The following is a 15,934-nucleotide window of genomic DNA, read 5'->3' on the forward strand; positions in this document are numbered from 1 at the left end:
GTTAAAGTATAAAACAAGTTTTTTTTAAATATTACGGTGGCAAACAAGCATACGGCCCGCCTGATGGTAAGCAGTCTCCGTAGTCTTTGACTCCAGAGGAGTTTCATGCGCATTGCCGACCCTAACACTCCGCACCCTCGTTGAGCTCTGGCAACCTTACACACCGGCGGGAACACAACACTATGAGTAGGGTCTAGTGTTCTTGGCTGCGGTTTTCTGTAAGGTGGAGGTAAGTATTTCCCAATTGGGCTCTGCTCTGGATCTGGAATGACATCCGCTCTGTGCTGTGCCCTACCACACAAAGCGAGATGACATTCCCAATGCCCATTCCTCTCTCAAAAAAAATCTTAGGTGAAAAATAAGAACTACAGAATTAAATGAGTTTAGAGTAATCTACATGAGGCTAGAATCGATCCTATTTGCCTGTACAATGTTTGTTTATCAAGAGGCAACTTTGATATGATTTTTTCTCTGTTAATCGTATATGGGCAACTACAGAAATGCAGTCGATGCTGTCACATAGCGCCATCTAGTGGTGTTAGCGTAACTTCGTTGTTTCTTTTTATTTCTCTTTGTGTTATATTTTTTTAGAAATATGAAACATGCTTTAATTTAATTAGTTTAGTTACAAATATAAATAGTTGTATTTCAGCATTTTTTTCTGGATATTGTGTCGTTAGGTAATGAAACCTACATGTTTTAAAAGGTAGCACAATTTGACTGACAACACACAGTTCTGGCTGAAAAGAGCACTAAATTTGAAATGTAGGGAAAAAAAGAAGGAGAAGAAAATACGGCATGGGTTTGTGTCAGAATACTGATTTGTTACAAAATTAAAATAGATATTTATAAAACTCAGCGTGGAAATTTATTGTCGCCATACGAGTTTATAGTTCCGGACATTCAGATTTTGGTTTCTGGATTTTAATAGGTCGAGGCAAATGTTGCTTTCCTTTGCCAAGTTGCTGAGGAAAGAGGAGCGTGCCCTTGAGCGTGGCAGGCTGATGTAAGAGACGGGTCTTCTCTTCGTCCAGCTCGGGACGCCTTCACGGCCATTGTTACAAGTTCCAACCCAAATGCTATTTTTGACTGCAGCAGACTTTTCTGTCGTCTGTCTTGTTCGTCAGGCGGAATGCAGAGGAGTTAATTCAGTGGCAGCAGGTATGTGTTGGCCCTTAGGAAATCCTTTGAAACCCCTTAGAAATCTCTTAGGTAGCCCTTAAGAAGCTCATAGTTTACTTGTAGAACAAGTTTTGTCATTGTCATAGATCGGTAACCTTTTGCTTTTGTCACATTTATAATGAATAATTTTTATATCATAATCAAGGTTTACTGAGGTCTGATGGACAGTGTTGCTTGCCAAATTTAATGCTTAGGAGTAACTTTTCATATAATAATTACCAGAATAAAATTTAATTAAACAACTAGTTTGTTGGTGATTTATCCTATAGTGTAAGAATACAGATATGAATGAATTTTTAGGTTATGTAGGAGTTTTGAAAGAAGAAATAAAACGACTATCAAGTGAACTCTTGTGTTTTCTTTCCTTTAGTACATCCCTGAATAACCAGTTCACCAAACAATACTTTTATACGTTTGCAATTGCTGAGATAAATCAAGATATCTTAAAAGTGTAGAATGAATGGTCATTTATTTGTATATTTTATATGTCGTTGTCTGAGTACCCACAACACAAGCCTTCTTGGCTTACCGTGGGATTTTGTCAATTTAGTCAATTTGTGTTCATATAATATTGCTTGGAACTACCTGTTTTAACTAACATGTCTCTGCTTGCACTACAGGAATCAGATGCTCGGCCCGATTCGGACAATGATTAAGATACTTGGAAAGGTCTTTAAAAGATCGATAACTAAACGACATGTCAAAATTGACGTTTATTTCTATTCCGTTGTGATCCCAATAAGATCTATCTACGATATTTCTAACGTCAAAGTGACATTGGTTGCCCGAATTGAGCTGCTTCTGTCAATTATACGTCATGCAAACGATACATAAATGAGAACTTATCTAAGCCAGAACTTATCGTTATCGTAGGGCCGGCTATCATCTGAAATCCAATTCGCATTAATTACAAAACTAATTGAGTTTTCTGATTTCTGTTTATTTCCACTCAATGCTTTTGAGCGTTTATAATAAACAAATACCTATCGGGAGCAGTGTTTATCTATCTTTGATCATTCCGAACAAGGAGATTGAATAATCTTTGATTAAAGGGATTCCAAACATGGAACCTAAATCTAATGATGTGTACCTGGAATCACAGAAAACGTATAAAAATACATTATTCTTTACTTAATCGGGACTTTATTTTATTTTATTCTATTATTTTTTTATTTTCTTTATTTAAGAGGACTTTAACGCGTATATTAAGCTTTAAAATTACCTCCGACCTTAAGGCCCAGTAGGCTTGTGATTTTTCTCTCACTCTTACTGAGCGTACGCCTGAGCGAAGTGGATGTGCGTATTCGGGTCCGCGGATATCATGTTTTAGAATTTAGATTTTTTGTGAGTTTCAATAATTTAAAAAAGTAATCGTTGAGTACCCTCAAGCAGTAATTTTCATATTTTTAGTGTTTGTGCAATAGGTATTTATTATAATTTTTTAAAGTGCATTCCAGACCTATGTTTGTGATTGTTTCTACAGAGCGAAGGTCAAAAACTCAGAATTGGAATCGCTGAAGTCCCTACAGAAAGACTTCAAGTTTGCTAATTCAATTATTGGCAACCATATTGTGATCTATAAAAGATTTTAGAAAACTCCGTTTTCAGAGCCTACTGCTCCTTAAGACGAAGAAAACCCGTCGAAGTTGATATGAACATCTTCAAGCTACACGAGTTTTGCGAACTACGGGAACTACTCGCACTTGATCTTGTTTGTCCACTTGAACATTTTCCGTTTATTGCACAATAGGGCTGTCACTCGGGAACGGTCGGTTAAATTCGTGAAGATCGGTTTGGTTCAAAACCCGGTAAGGGTATTTATTTGTGGGATGAACACAGATGTTTGTTCCTGAGTCATGGGTGTTTTCTATGTACGAGTATATGCACCGTGTCTTTTTTTATTTCCGTTAATTTCAAGGGTGCAATCCGTGCAATAAAGCTTAGCTTAGCTCGTACAATAAAAATTATATTTTGATCTTGTTCGGAAGTTCATTGTTACTCCTAAGGAGATGAACAGATTGTTAACTGACCATTTTACCACCGATCCTTATTCAACGAAATAATTTATTTGAAATTGGCGCTGTATGCAAATATTTGACAGATTAAAAAAAAATGCGTTTCGTTTAATAAAAGTAGAATAATATTGTCGTATTCTGAATTCGTTTAAATCTCTAAACTTTGAACATAAATATAAAATCAAATAAGTATATTTGTTACTTATTTTAGGAATTTTTATAGGGATCGTGCGCGTTGAAGGGTCTGCCATCTTGTGGCCTGAATCGGAACCATAAACATGCACATGTACACGTCACGTGATTTCTTGTGCATAGTAGGTTCTGCCATCTTGTGGGCTACATCGGAACAAAAAACATCACATTTACGCCTCGCGCCAAAAATCTGACGGCTCCTGTGCTGCCTCCTACAGTTCATGCACGCTCCCTATAGTCGATTTGTAAATTTTGTAATTTAAAAGTAGGTAAACATACAAATAAATAAGTAATGAATAACGCTACTGATATTTTGAATAGTATCGAAACGCGCTTATGTCAGCTATGACTATGGCTACCCGCCATATAGTTAAGTGTAAAGAGAATATTCTTATTAGAGAGGAGTTATATAACTCCTTAGTGAGAAAACCTTATGGGTCAGGTGAAGTTAAAGCTTTTGTCAATGATATAATGGCGGACGGTTGACAACGGTAACGCTTTACTGCTCATCGGTAACGGCGTTCCTTATTACGCATTTAAAGAAATGTATTGAATGGCGGAGCAGAATAATAAAATGTCTTTTTTATTATGTATTTCCAATTCCCGTTTCAATTACCCCCAATATTATGACTATTTTGCGTATTAAAATGCGTATTTATTAATAAAATAGTATGAACTTGTATACGCGATAGTACCCAGTGAGCCGAAAATCGATGATCGATGATTCAATTATCCCGATAATCGAAAGAATAAAGGAGATGAGAGGGATGGCTTTATCAAGTAAATTATATACACTCAAGTGGTATCTTAAATGATGTGGAATACGAAGGCTTTATATGCTAAAGTTAAGTAAATAATTGATAACAATGGCTTTCCAGCAGGAGGCGTCACACCGTCCTCTTGCGTCTATTCTAATCGACCGTATCACTAACGTCCTTCGATAAGCCATCCAGACCTATTAATTACTAATCCTGTACGGAACCACGGAAAATTGACACTGTTGAATAAGCAACCAATGTATCAGAACTGATAAATTACACTGGAGTGGTAGAGATGTCCTATAGGATTACATAAAGTACACAGCAACCCAAGTGTCCGCAACTCCGCAGCAAGCTCGACTGAAATTCACCTTCCCATACAAAGGGACTTTCGTTCTCATTTTAAAACTAAGTGTTAGATTGTAATGAAACTTTGCACATAAGGTATATCTATCCCGGTAATTAGTTTACATAGCTCCAGCTACATATAAAATATTTTGTAGGACGTCAATTTATTCTATGAACATATACATACATTTTCCTCTCGGGATATTGATATTATGGAAAATGTTTTAACATATTTTGATGTATATATTAACCATAGAGCTATACCCCTTTTTTGACTTTTATCGATTTTTTCATTTATGTAAAAATTTGGAACGAAAAACAAAAGATTCAAACATCGGGTCGTAGCTGTGGTTGATATGCAACAGACTGTGTTTAAATATTTCTAATAAAGTTAAAATCGAGAGAGGAACATGAGGTCTACGTTTGTATGAAAAGGCGATTTCACGTAGCCACGGTGTATCCTCCTTAAGACATACCTATCTCACAAAATACGCATCAGAAACACATGATGCAGAACTGTTGCAGCTATAAATATATTTTTTTATGTAAATATTGCCTTTTCAGCCTACTTGAAGAGATAAATTACCTAATAATTGGAACTTCTGAACTTTGAACTCCAACAAATTCTCTTTACAAGAAACGTGACTTCTTTTTGCGAGTTTTTCGAGTTACAAGTTAAAGATACGGAAGAATTCTGAATTTTTACGTGACCAAAATTTTATAAGATCATGACAACTTTCTCAGAGGCGCCATTTTTTTAGTAAGAGTATTATCTTAAGTGCACAAGAGGTTTACCTACATATTTCTGTCACAGAGTATAATATTTCACCAATGAGAGTTCCCTAATGTGTTTCCACGATCCCTTTTTTTTCATTTTAATGGACACTTGAACCCCATTGCTGCCATTGTATTTTTTGTGGCCATTTGCTGATATGCTGTATAAGGTAACATATTCTTATGCAATTGGTATAAACGTGTGATCTTCAAAAAGTGGATGTTACTTGTAGAGGTAGATTTACGAAAGCTGGCACAAATGGAATGAACGAAACTAACATTATACTTACGTACGATACATACGATAAGTTCATTCACTTATTCATTCAATCCGTGTCAGGTCCTGTGAATCGATCTGTACACACATGACACATGGGCAAGATTAAGTACCTAGTTAGTTAGTTAGTGTTTCTGGGCATTTTCCGCAAATCGACAACTATTGTGCCTATTTTGCGTGAAACGAGGTAGCGCTACTCTAACCACCCCAGCTCCTCCACGAAGCCTAGCAAAGTTTTCAGGTTGCTAATTGCCTCTCCTAGTGTGCACGGATTCCCTAGGTATTTGTTCCTGTATACTTCTACCTGTTTGCAGTCTAGGAGAATATGTTTTGTTGTTTCTTCTTCTTCCATGCACGCTCTGCACATGGGGCTGTCTGTTTTACCCATATTGTGTAGGTGTTTGTTAAGTGTGTTATGTCCTGTAATTAATCCTACTATTTTACGTAGTTGATGTCTAGGTGTTTTCAGTAGTATTTTGGTGAGTTTGTGGTTCAGTTCCGGTAGAAAATCCTTGGTCTGCCTGCATGTGTCCATTTCCTTCCAGTATTTATTGTGCAGTTGTCTGTGATGTAGGTCTAGCTGGTTGTGTATATAGGATATTGGTAGGGGTATGATGGGCTCGGGTCCATATGCCGGCGTTTCTGAGCCTTTCCTGGCCAGTTCGTCCGCTGCATCGTTTCCTCTTGATCCACTATGCCCCTTTATCCATTGAATTGTCACTTTGTTGCCTTCTTTGCTCACTTCCGTGAGGCTTCGATGACATTCGAGTATGAGTTCTGAATTAAGTTTGTCGCTGCATAGCGCTTGTAGTACTGATTTACTGTCTGACAGTATTAGTATATTTTCGTGTTTCGTCTGTCGTCTTGTTATAGCATTGCAAGCTTCTATTATTCCCACACATTCAGCTTGGAATACCGTGTTATGTTCTCCCAGGGGTTTTGAGATGTGTATGTTCAGGTCCTCCGAGAAGACACCACATCCTGTCCCTTCAAATGTTTTTGAGCCGTCTGTGAATATTCTTAGGTTTATTATTAAGTACCTAATTGTATGTTGCAATATACGCTGACTTAAGTTACCGCTCCTTACCGGTTGTAATCAAAAATATTTGTTGAAATTTGAATTGAAAGACCATTACTGCTGTCATGTTGTGGGTCATTCTCTGAGATAATCGATTCGAAGAATGATTAAGACAAGTTAAAGATCTTTAAAAGATCGATAATTAAACAACATGTCAAAATTGAAGTTTACTTCGATTCCGCTATGATCCCAGTAAGATCTATCTACGATATTTCTAACGTCGAAGTGACATTGGTTGCCCGAATCCAGCTGCTATAAACATCCTCTAAGGAAAGTGTATATGCTCGTGAGGGCCTTATAAGATAAAAAAAAATTATTTATTATATCTGTAATTGAGTTAATTAGAATACCGGTGTCTTTGAGAAAGTTACTTAATTTAAGCTCAAGAATGCACCCATGAAATTAACAGAACGAAAAACACGGTGTATACTGTCGTCGTACCCCCAACAAGCTTTATTGAGCTTACTGTTGGACTAGGTCGATCTGTATAAAATTTACTATTCTCTTATTCTCTCCCATGTTTTGACGTTTGTACATTTACCCTATAATATTATATTTCACTAACTCTTACTTCTTGGAAATTGTCTCTGCCAGATTACTATTAGATCTGTTTTATTTATATTCCACCCACCCGTTAATTATATTTAATTAATAGACTCTATTATTTCTCCAATAAATACTTATTTGTCTCGTTTTGTCTTGTAATTATAATTTAAGATACAATTTGGTATCGCTCTGATAGATTAAAGGGAAATAAATACGTTTCGAAGTTTAAGGTAGTGTAGTGTACAAGTTTTAAAACGAATACGGGACTTAATCGCGTAAACTTACGTTTATTATATGGCCTGACGTTTCGAACGTGACGTTACGCGCGTGGTCACAGTCAGACTGGCGAGGAATTGTATCAACATCTTGCTGCGCGGGTTTTGCAAATTACCCGCACTTGATCTTGATTATTCACTTGTACGCTAGGGTTGTCACTTTGCCTACACACAACACTCACGACATCCGACGGTATGTGTTGGAAAGTTTTTTCACCCTTACATATGCTAATCACTGGATTCCACGAACACGAAATTCCCTGGCCCTCATTTTGATTTAAATTTCTGTGTTTTCTTATTTCAGTTGCTTCACGTACTTTCCTGCTGTAGTAAAGACGTTCCGTTGAGAGGACTTTGGGATCGTGGAGCTCAATCCAGTGGTTTGGTCCCGACTGTAGCAAATGTTCGGCTAGCGCAGACTTATTTATTTGACGTTTTTTAACAGCCGCGACATGTTCCTTGACCCTTTCCGCTATGGTGCGTTTGGTCTCCCCAATATAGGAATTACCACAGCTGCATTCAATCTTATAAACGCCCGGAGTTTGATAAGGGATAACATCCTTTGCCACCACTGCCACTGCTTGTTTTGCTGTGTTTTTTTTAACCACATAATTATGTCAGTGTAGTCAAGTTGGTATACAGTAAAATGTGCAGCACACTAAAGTAAACCGAGGACGATTCTCAAAATTTTGTAGATAAAATCATTTATGTGTGCTCATAATAATGCGAGTCTTCCATAAATTTGCTAGCATAATTCACTAAGTCTCAAAGCAGATTGCTTCGCATGTGGTTACATGAGTGCCCTATGTTCTACAACAAGCAAATACACTTAGGATGAATAGAATATTTAATTGTTGAATGTCGCCATATAATTACATAATTTTTATACTTGACACTGTTTAATCACTACATTAAAAATTCTAATTACAGCCCTCACGACTGAGGCCGAGGCAGCGTCTCCCGAGATTTTATATCCACATATAATACTCCGAGAAAAAGAATACAAGGAATTTAATGTACACAGTAAACAACGATTTCTGGGCTTTGTCAGTTAATAAGTATGTTATTTGACCAAAGTTCTAGATTTCTAGAGTGACGCGTACGCTTATAGTTAATTGACGTGTGCAAGAGGGAAGCCATTACAGCGCTTTTCGTTTTGGAATACGAGGAAAGTAAAATACATGTGTTTTTTAAAAACATGGTTCCTCGCAGGATCGCCATGTGATGTGGGGCGTTAAAGGAGAACTACTTAGTATTGAGTATAGATTTATTGTGACTAAAATAATATATGTGACAGCTTATGTAGTAGTACGCTATAGGGGTAAGGTGTAGCATACACTACAACCCCCCTGCAAACAAATTTCACTACACTTGGGGGGTCACATAACTCTGCAGCTTAATAGACCTGTGCTTTTGACGTCTGTAAATTAAATAAAGAGCCCATCTGTATGTCCGTTACGATAAGGTAATAATAACTTTAATTTGCAATCTGGGAATAGTGGGAACAAAGTACTCATGTACTTAACTTAGAAACTTATTAGTAAAGTCCTAAAACTATGTGAGTAAATTCTCTCTCGCTACGCTTAGGGGTTGCTCGTGGTACAAGTATTTCACTTAATTGCTCGGGCGCGCTGGGCTTTCAAGCAATAATTAAAGTGGGAGTTTAAGCTAAGAAATGACCAATGACAGTTTATGAATTTTATTGACCCTTATAGTATTATAATGAAGCTAAGTGCTATCAGTTAACTTTACCTTATTATTTACGGAAACGGGATTTAATTGCGTAATTTTTTTAACTTTGTTCCGAAGTTTCGAGACCACGGGGACAATACTGTTGTCGAAAGTTATATACTTAACCTCGTTTTACACACGATATTTACATAAGAATGTGTAAAAATCGTGAAAGTTTAAATCAGTGTTTTACCTTACCTTAGCTTCGTATATATAAGGGTCAATTCATAACAGCTAAAATCAATATCATATAGATTAGCTTGAAATAATTTATATTGTCATTTAATATTATGAAGGAAATAAATCTAAATTCTTACGTTAATACTCCGAATACCTATAATGCACAGTGTGATGGGTGAAAAAGAGAACGCGTCATGCGCCTTGTGCGTAAGAGAGGGAAAACGGAATTTTCTGTCAAGTAACCGTTTCGCTAGATCGTGAAAATTCTGTATATATCAGGGTAGCCAACGTGCTCAAAAATATCTGAACATGCACTTTAGGGTCTTGATGATGGAGGCTCTGTTCAGATATTTATCCATTTCCATATATATGATACCATTTCCATATATCAGTGCCTCCAGTGAATAAAGGCATAACTCAAAAACGGCACTTTTCAGGAGAGGCAAAAAACGATATTACGTTGTCTAGACAACGCTAATGTTTATAATATGAGCTTCTTAAGTGTTTTTATAGTAGTGAAGGTGCTAGGCTTTGTATTTAACACCAAAGGATTAATATTTGTCCCCCATAAATATGTTTTTTTTCCGTTTTTCTTCTAATTATGCCCTTATTCACGAGTACTTAAAGACATAACTCAATTTATACACACGGTTTTTGTTGAGTTTTAAGGCATACAACGACTTATGCCTTTAAGCACAGCGTGCATAAATGACGAACACGACTTGAGCCATTATAATTATTAGTATTTTAGACATGACATGACTTGTATAGTTTTTAATTCTGTGCAGAAAGAGTTAATTCAGGCAATTTAATAAAACAACCATTATGTATGACTAAATTATTTAATGATATCAACTGCTATTCTTAAAATCGTTAAAATCAACACTTAAAAATAAACGTAAAGACACTCTTTCTTAATAATTTTACAAATAAGCCGTAGGTATAATCAAATAATGCTAGAATGAAACTGTTTTCATTAACTTCAATTAACATCAATTATTATCATCTCGCTCTTCATCGGCGTCATACATCATTATATCTAAATCGAGATCTTCTTCCGCTCTTTCATTTTCTGACGTTTTCAAGTTTCTATAGAAATCATGGCACTCACTGTCAATAAACGGTAAGAGTTCCATAAGATCTTTCTTCTTCTCGATACTTATCGGCAAAGTTGTTTCAGACATGACGGTTAAAGCCACAGGAAACATTCTAGGTTTTCCTTGCCTTTTGAATGACAGTTTCTGAAAGTCTGATTCTGTCCTTAAATCTTTTTTATACTGAACCATCAATTCTTCAGTTTGTGTATATCTGAACCAAGTTATGTCAGGCCAATGAAATTTTTCTTTATCGGTATTAACTTTTCTTAATACCATGGGTCCCTTCAGAAGGATCTCAAAGTTATAAAAGTAAAGTCATTTCTCTGACAATGAATTGGCCTTTTTTGCCAGCAGATCGTACCATTTGGTAATAGTCTCTTGGCAGGTGTATGGCACTAACTCTTTTTTTTGCTTTTTCGATCACAGAGTGATCATAGTCACATTCCATGTGCGTATGTCCAGGTACCAAAAATTTATGGTCAAAAACCTCAATATGAAGACATTGTTTCATAATGGTTAAAAACATAGCAGCAACAAAAGAGTTTTTGTTTTGGCCGCCGCCAGTATCTGAGTATAGAATGATTCTCTTTACTGTCAGCGGTAAGTTTTTTATATAGTCATACAGACAAGATGCTATTTGGTTACCGCCACGCTTTCCAATACCTTCATGCCACATATAACAGGTTGCTGTTTTTAGTTTGCAGTCATGGATTGTCAGATTAAACGTCCAAAGATTTCTTTCTCTTTACCAGACACAAATAATAATTATCACACTGTACCTCTCTTCACGTTACACTGGATAATGAAGTATCAGTTAATGTACTTTATTCATGAAATTTACTATTAATTCACAAAAAGCATCGTAAATAAACGTTTAAAATATAGTTACTAAAAATAAAAAGATTTATTGAGTTAAGACTATGCTATAAATCAATCAAAATAATAATACTAAGTAAAAAGTAACACATCGAGTTGTTTCCGTGCAGCAAAATAAAGAGACCAAATAGACCAATAGCAACACGGCATAAATACGAAACTGTCCAATGATATTGCTTGTAGCAATGACATTAAACGAGATGTTCCTTTATGCTCACGCTTGGATAATGGTATAAATGGGTTTATGTCAAAATGGTCTAAGAATATAACGGGACAAAATCAATTATTTCTTTTCTTCAAAATTATAACTATAAACATGCCTTATAGTACGTCAATAACTTTGACTTGAGACCACTTGTTCCTTTGCAATCGTCGACAACGCCGGATAAAGTGATTTATGTCTTCATGCACACTAGACTTGTAACCTTTGGGACATTGGAAAAACTGGGTTAGGAAACTGCTAGAGTTATGTCCTTTTGATATGTTGTGAAGTTCGATGAGCTGAATCGAATGGAACAATAAAAACCAAAGGGAATAAGTCGTGTTATACCGTTATTCACTGGAGGCACTGATATATGATGGCAATTATCTGTTCTATGATGTTACTAATAACTAACGAGACTGGGAAACATATAGGGTAAGACATACCAATATGCCTTACCTACTTAAATTGTATGACTGGTGATTTATTAGATTCATCCCTTGCAAATCTTGCTATCGACCCGTCTGGTAAAAGGAGTTTTACTAAATTAAATACATATATAATTAAACGCCAAAATGAACACCTTTAAAGAGTAACAGCGCGTCAAGACATAAAATTTGATAACTGAGCGCCATAAAACCATAGTAAATTAATAGATACACGCTTGAGAAACGATCATTGGTAATAATAGTTAAATTCTGATCCTTGATATGCAGTGTAGACGAGAATATCCGGATATACATGATGATTTTTGTCCAAGCTGAAACAGAGCGTTAGCGAACGGAGATCGCTAACGCTCGGTCAATTAAGCTAGTCATGATGTGAGTGAGTCAGCGCCACGCGCCTATAGCGATATCCCGCTTGCACACCGATGCGCCGTACGGATCCGCATCCAATGCATATAACATATAACTTCTTCAATCAGTCCTCCTCCGCTTCCTAGCATCTATTTCACGAATACATTTACTTTGTTGCAGTTTTATCACAGACAATATTCCTGCTCGGCCTGACAACTGCATCCCCAGGGTTGTACCGCCTCAATGACACGGAGAGCATGAACCGGCCGTGCTCGCTCATCGAGTTCACCACGTGGGCCGCGTGCGAGCAGACGCAGCATCAGCTGCTGTGTAAGGGCGGCATCTCTAACCGGTGGATGAAGGGGATACAGTAAGTGGCAGCCAATAATTTTATCCTGCTTGGCCTGATAACGACGAACCCAAGATTGTACTGACACAATGGATTTGAGCACCTGTCTGTGCTTTAGACACAGTACTTAGAAATCGCGCTTGGTTGACGTCGTTGGCTGTGAATTGTTTTTGTAAGTACGTTTAGTTTTAAAAAGGTGTACTTATATTTCGACAAATAATGGAATTTATATAGGTTGGAATATATATATATTTTAATTTTATAACAATTAAGAGGGAAGAATAGCTTTGCGATCCTAGCGAAATATATTAGTTTGTTTTGCAAAGTTGATATGGTAGTCAGGGTATAATACGGGTAGTGCGTGGGTTGGTGTAGGCGAGTCCACGATCAAGGAACCGATTCCCATTTTAACAACTTCTTATAGTTTTAAACTGGTTTCGATTCTTACCTATCATCCTGCAGGGGTTTTATGGATTGCTTTATCCACGTGACATAATAACCCTCACTTTTTAACATCGCAGAATTGAAAGTGACGGAAACTTTTTTTCACGGTGTCACGTACAAGGACGACCATTATATCCATACTGAGGGCCTACCGCGAATTACGTTCGACGTGTTGCCTCCCTGTCACACTTGCGTACAAATTTACAAGTGCGACAGAGAGGCAAAACCTCGTACGTGGTTCGCGGTAGGCCCTCAGTATGGCGCCTATCTCACGCACGACTTTCACTTCATTTCGCAAGCACCAATCAGCAGATCTTCAAGGTCGTACTAGTAGGAGATACGTTATAAGGAATATCTACCCTCATACGTTATTAATTTGTGTTAGTATTTTTTTTTCTGTCCGTACGCAACTTTACTATGCAACCTATTTGCAATGTGTCAATGTGAATATTATCTATCATTTATTTCTAATCAAATAAATAACACATGAGGGTAAATATTCCTTATAACGTATCTTGGACCATAACAAAATAGGTTGAAAACCGTAACAAATCGGAATTGTTAAAATATTCGGTTCATTTCATATGGAAAGAAAGGTATTTGTCAACGTTTCGCTAACTTACATGTCCATTAGACAAAACAAATACGAGCGAGGAAAACGCTGGGACCAATTTGTGCAGATTGGCCGAGGAGGAAATAGTACTTTTTATTTTAATTTTATACTACATTGTTGGCAAACAAGCACACGACCCTCCCGATGGCAAGACGTTTCGTAGATTAAGGTAGAGATAACTTAGCCTTAAGTCTTAACGTAGATTTTATTTTGCCTTTCGGCATTGAGTCCACCATTTCTACTATATATTTTACAAATAATAGTTGTAATTTTATGATGTCCATGTAGGTATTAAAATATTTAATAAAACCGGCCAAGAGCATGTCGGGCCACGCTCAGTGTAGGGTTCCGTAGTTACTCTTCCGTCACAATAAGCTAAACTGGAGCTTAAAGTATAGTAAATTGTTAACCAAGGGATGAAACGGTACCTTTCACCTGAGTTAAACAAATAGGCAAATTTGCATAATCAGTACCTAATTAAAATAAGTCTTTTTACTATGAAGGGAAAACTTTTTGCGATGACTCAAAAACAGCTTAACTGATCATGTCCGCTATAGTTTTCATTTAATCTCTTTCTTAAGCTCTACTTCCACGATTTTTTTTCATATTTTTTGGACCTATGGTTCAAAAGTTAGAGGGGGGGGGACACATTTTTTTTTTCTTTCGGAGCGATTATCTCCGAATATATTCACTTTATCAAAAAATGATTCGTGAATACCCGTATTAGTTTTGAAAGACCTTTCCAACGATACCCCACACTCTAGGGATGAAGCGAAAAAAAAATTTCACCCCCACTTTACGTGTAGGGGAGGTACCCTAAAAAAAATTAAATTTTTAGATTTTATTGTACGACTTTGTCGGCTTTATTGATTTATATATCCATGCCAAATTTCAGCTTTCTAGCACTAACGACCACGGAGCAAAGCCTCGGACAGACAGACAGACAGACAGACAGACAGACAGACAGACAGACAGACAGACAGACAGACAGACGGACATGGCGAAACTATAAGGGTTCCGTTTTATGCCATTTGGCTACGGAACCCTAAAAAGGCTCACATAATTTTGATCGAAAACCTTATAAGAGAATAGGCCACGGCCGCTTCTCCATACAAATGTAGTCCTCATTTTCCTTTCTGGACATTTTATTGCCTTGGGTTTAATTAAATAAAATTTATTGCGTTTTAGGCAAATATTCCCAGTGCAAAGGATAAAGTTCAAAAAATAGAAAAGCGTTGCTTTAGTTTTGACTTACGACCCGATTCGAAGAATGAGTTACGATAACGATAAGTTTTGGTTTGGATAAGTGCTCATTTAGATATCGTTTGTATGTCGTTTAATTTGATAGAAGCAGCTCGATTCGGGCAACCCATGTCACTTTGACATATCGTAGATAGATCTTATTGGGATCACAGCGAAATCGAAATAAACGTCAATTTTGACATGTCGTTTAGTTAGGATAACATTAGAATAATATTAATGTAACATGTGTACAATATTATAACATAACTAAATTCTTAGTGCATTAGTCCGAACTCTGGCTGTAAACAAGCCATCTTTGGCTTAGCAGTTAAGAAATAAGAAACTCTGCGATTAATTTAATGTTTAGAACTTTAATAAATAAAAATAAAAAAGTTATCGATCTTTAAAAGATCTATCCAAGAGCTTAAACGTGTCTTAATCATTCTTCGAATCGGGCCGTTATTCATTGTTCTTTCGACAAAGGTAATATATTTCTTCCTCAGTCTTCCGTTGATCACGAACGTTGTGCAGGCTTCGAAAGGTCGAGATGTATTACAAATTAATTACTCGTGATAATCCGTTTCAATACTTTTACTTCATGAATAACTATCGCGGTAACCGAAGACTTAACAGAATACGATAAATCATGAATATATTTTGTCCACAGGCATAAAATGACATCATTAATTTTAACGGATTGGCCGGGCACCTGCCTCAATATAGGCCGGCTGCAGCAGCATTTCCCAGAGCTGCGGGCGCTGCACTTACTCAACTGCTCACTGCTACACGTGTTCAAAGGACACTTCGACGAAAATAGTAGGATAGAGGTAAGACCACGAATTGCTCGCAACTTATATACCTATACAAATAGTTATTTGTACAACAAGAGAGCAAAGTTTGATATTTCTTCAAGTGCTTGTTTTGAGTCCCGTGCAAGCGAAAGATTCTATAATAGAAT

General features: G+C 36.7%; 2 protein-coding genes across 2 annotated transcripts in view; one reads left to right on the top strand and one right to left on the bottom strand.

Annotated features, from left to right (window-relative positions):
- Positions 1-15,934, bottom strand: part of LOC133524168 (uncharacterized) — a 137,294-nt gene that overhangs the window by 74,514 nt on the left and 46,846 nt on the right. The window lies entirely within an intron of this gene.
- The window catches only part of LOC133524170 (protein singed wings 2), a 126,949-nt gene that overhangs the window by 29,611 nt on the left and 81,404 nt on the right, over positions 1-15,934 (top strand). The window contains exons 2-3 of the mRNA XM_061860039.1: positions 12,509-12,698; positions 15,644-15,803. Coding sequence (XP_061716023.1) covers positions 12,509-12,698; positions 15,644-15,803 — 350 coding nt within the window. The remainder of the gene's footprint in view (positions 1-12,508; positions 12,699-15,643; positions 15,804-15,934) is intronic.

This window comes from Cydia pomonella, chromosome 13 (genome assembly GCF_033807575.1).
Source record: "Cydia pomonella isolate Wapato2018A chromosome 13, ilCydPomo1, whole genome shotgun sequence".
Classification (NCBI taxonomy): Eukaryota; Metazoa; Arthropoda; class Insecta; order Lepidoptera; family Tortricidae; genus Cydia; species Cydia pomonella.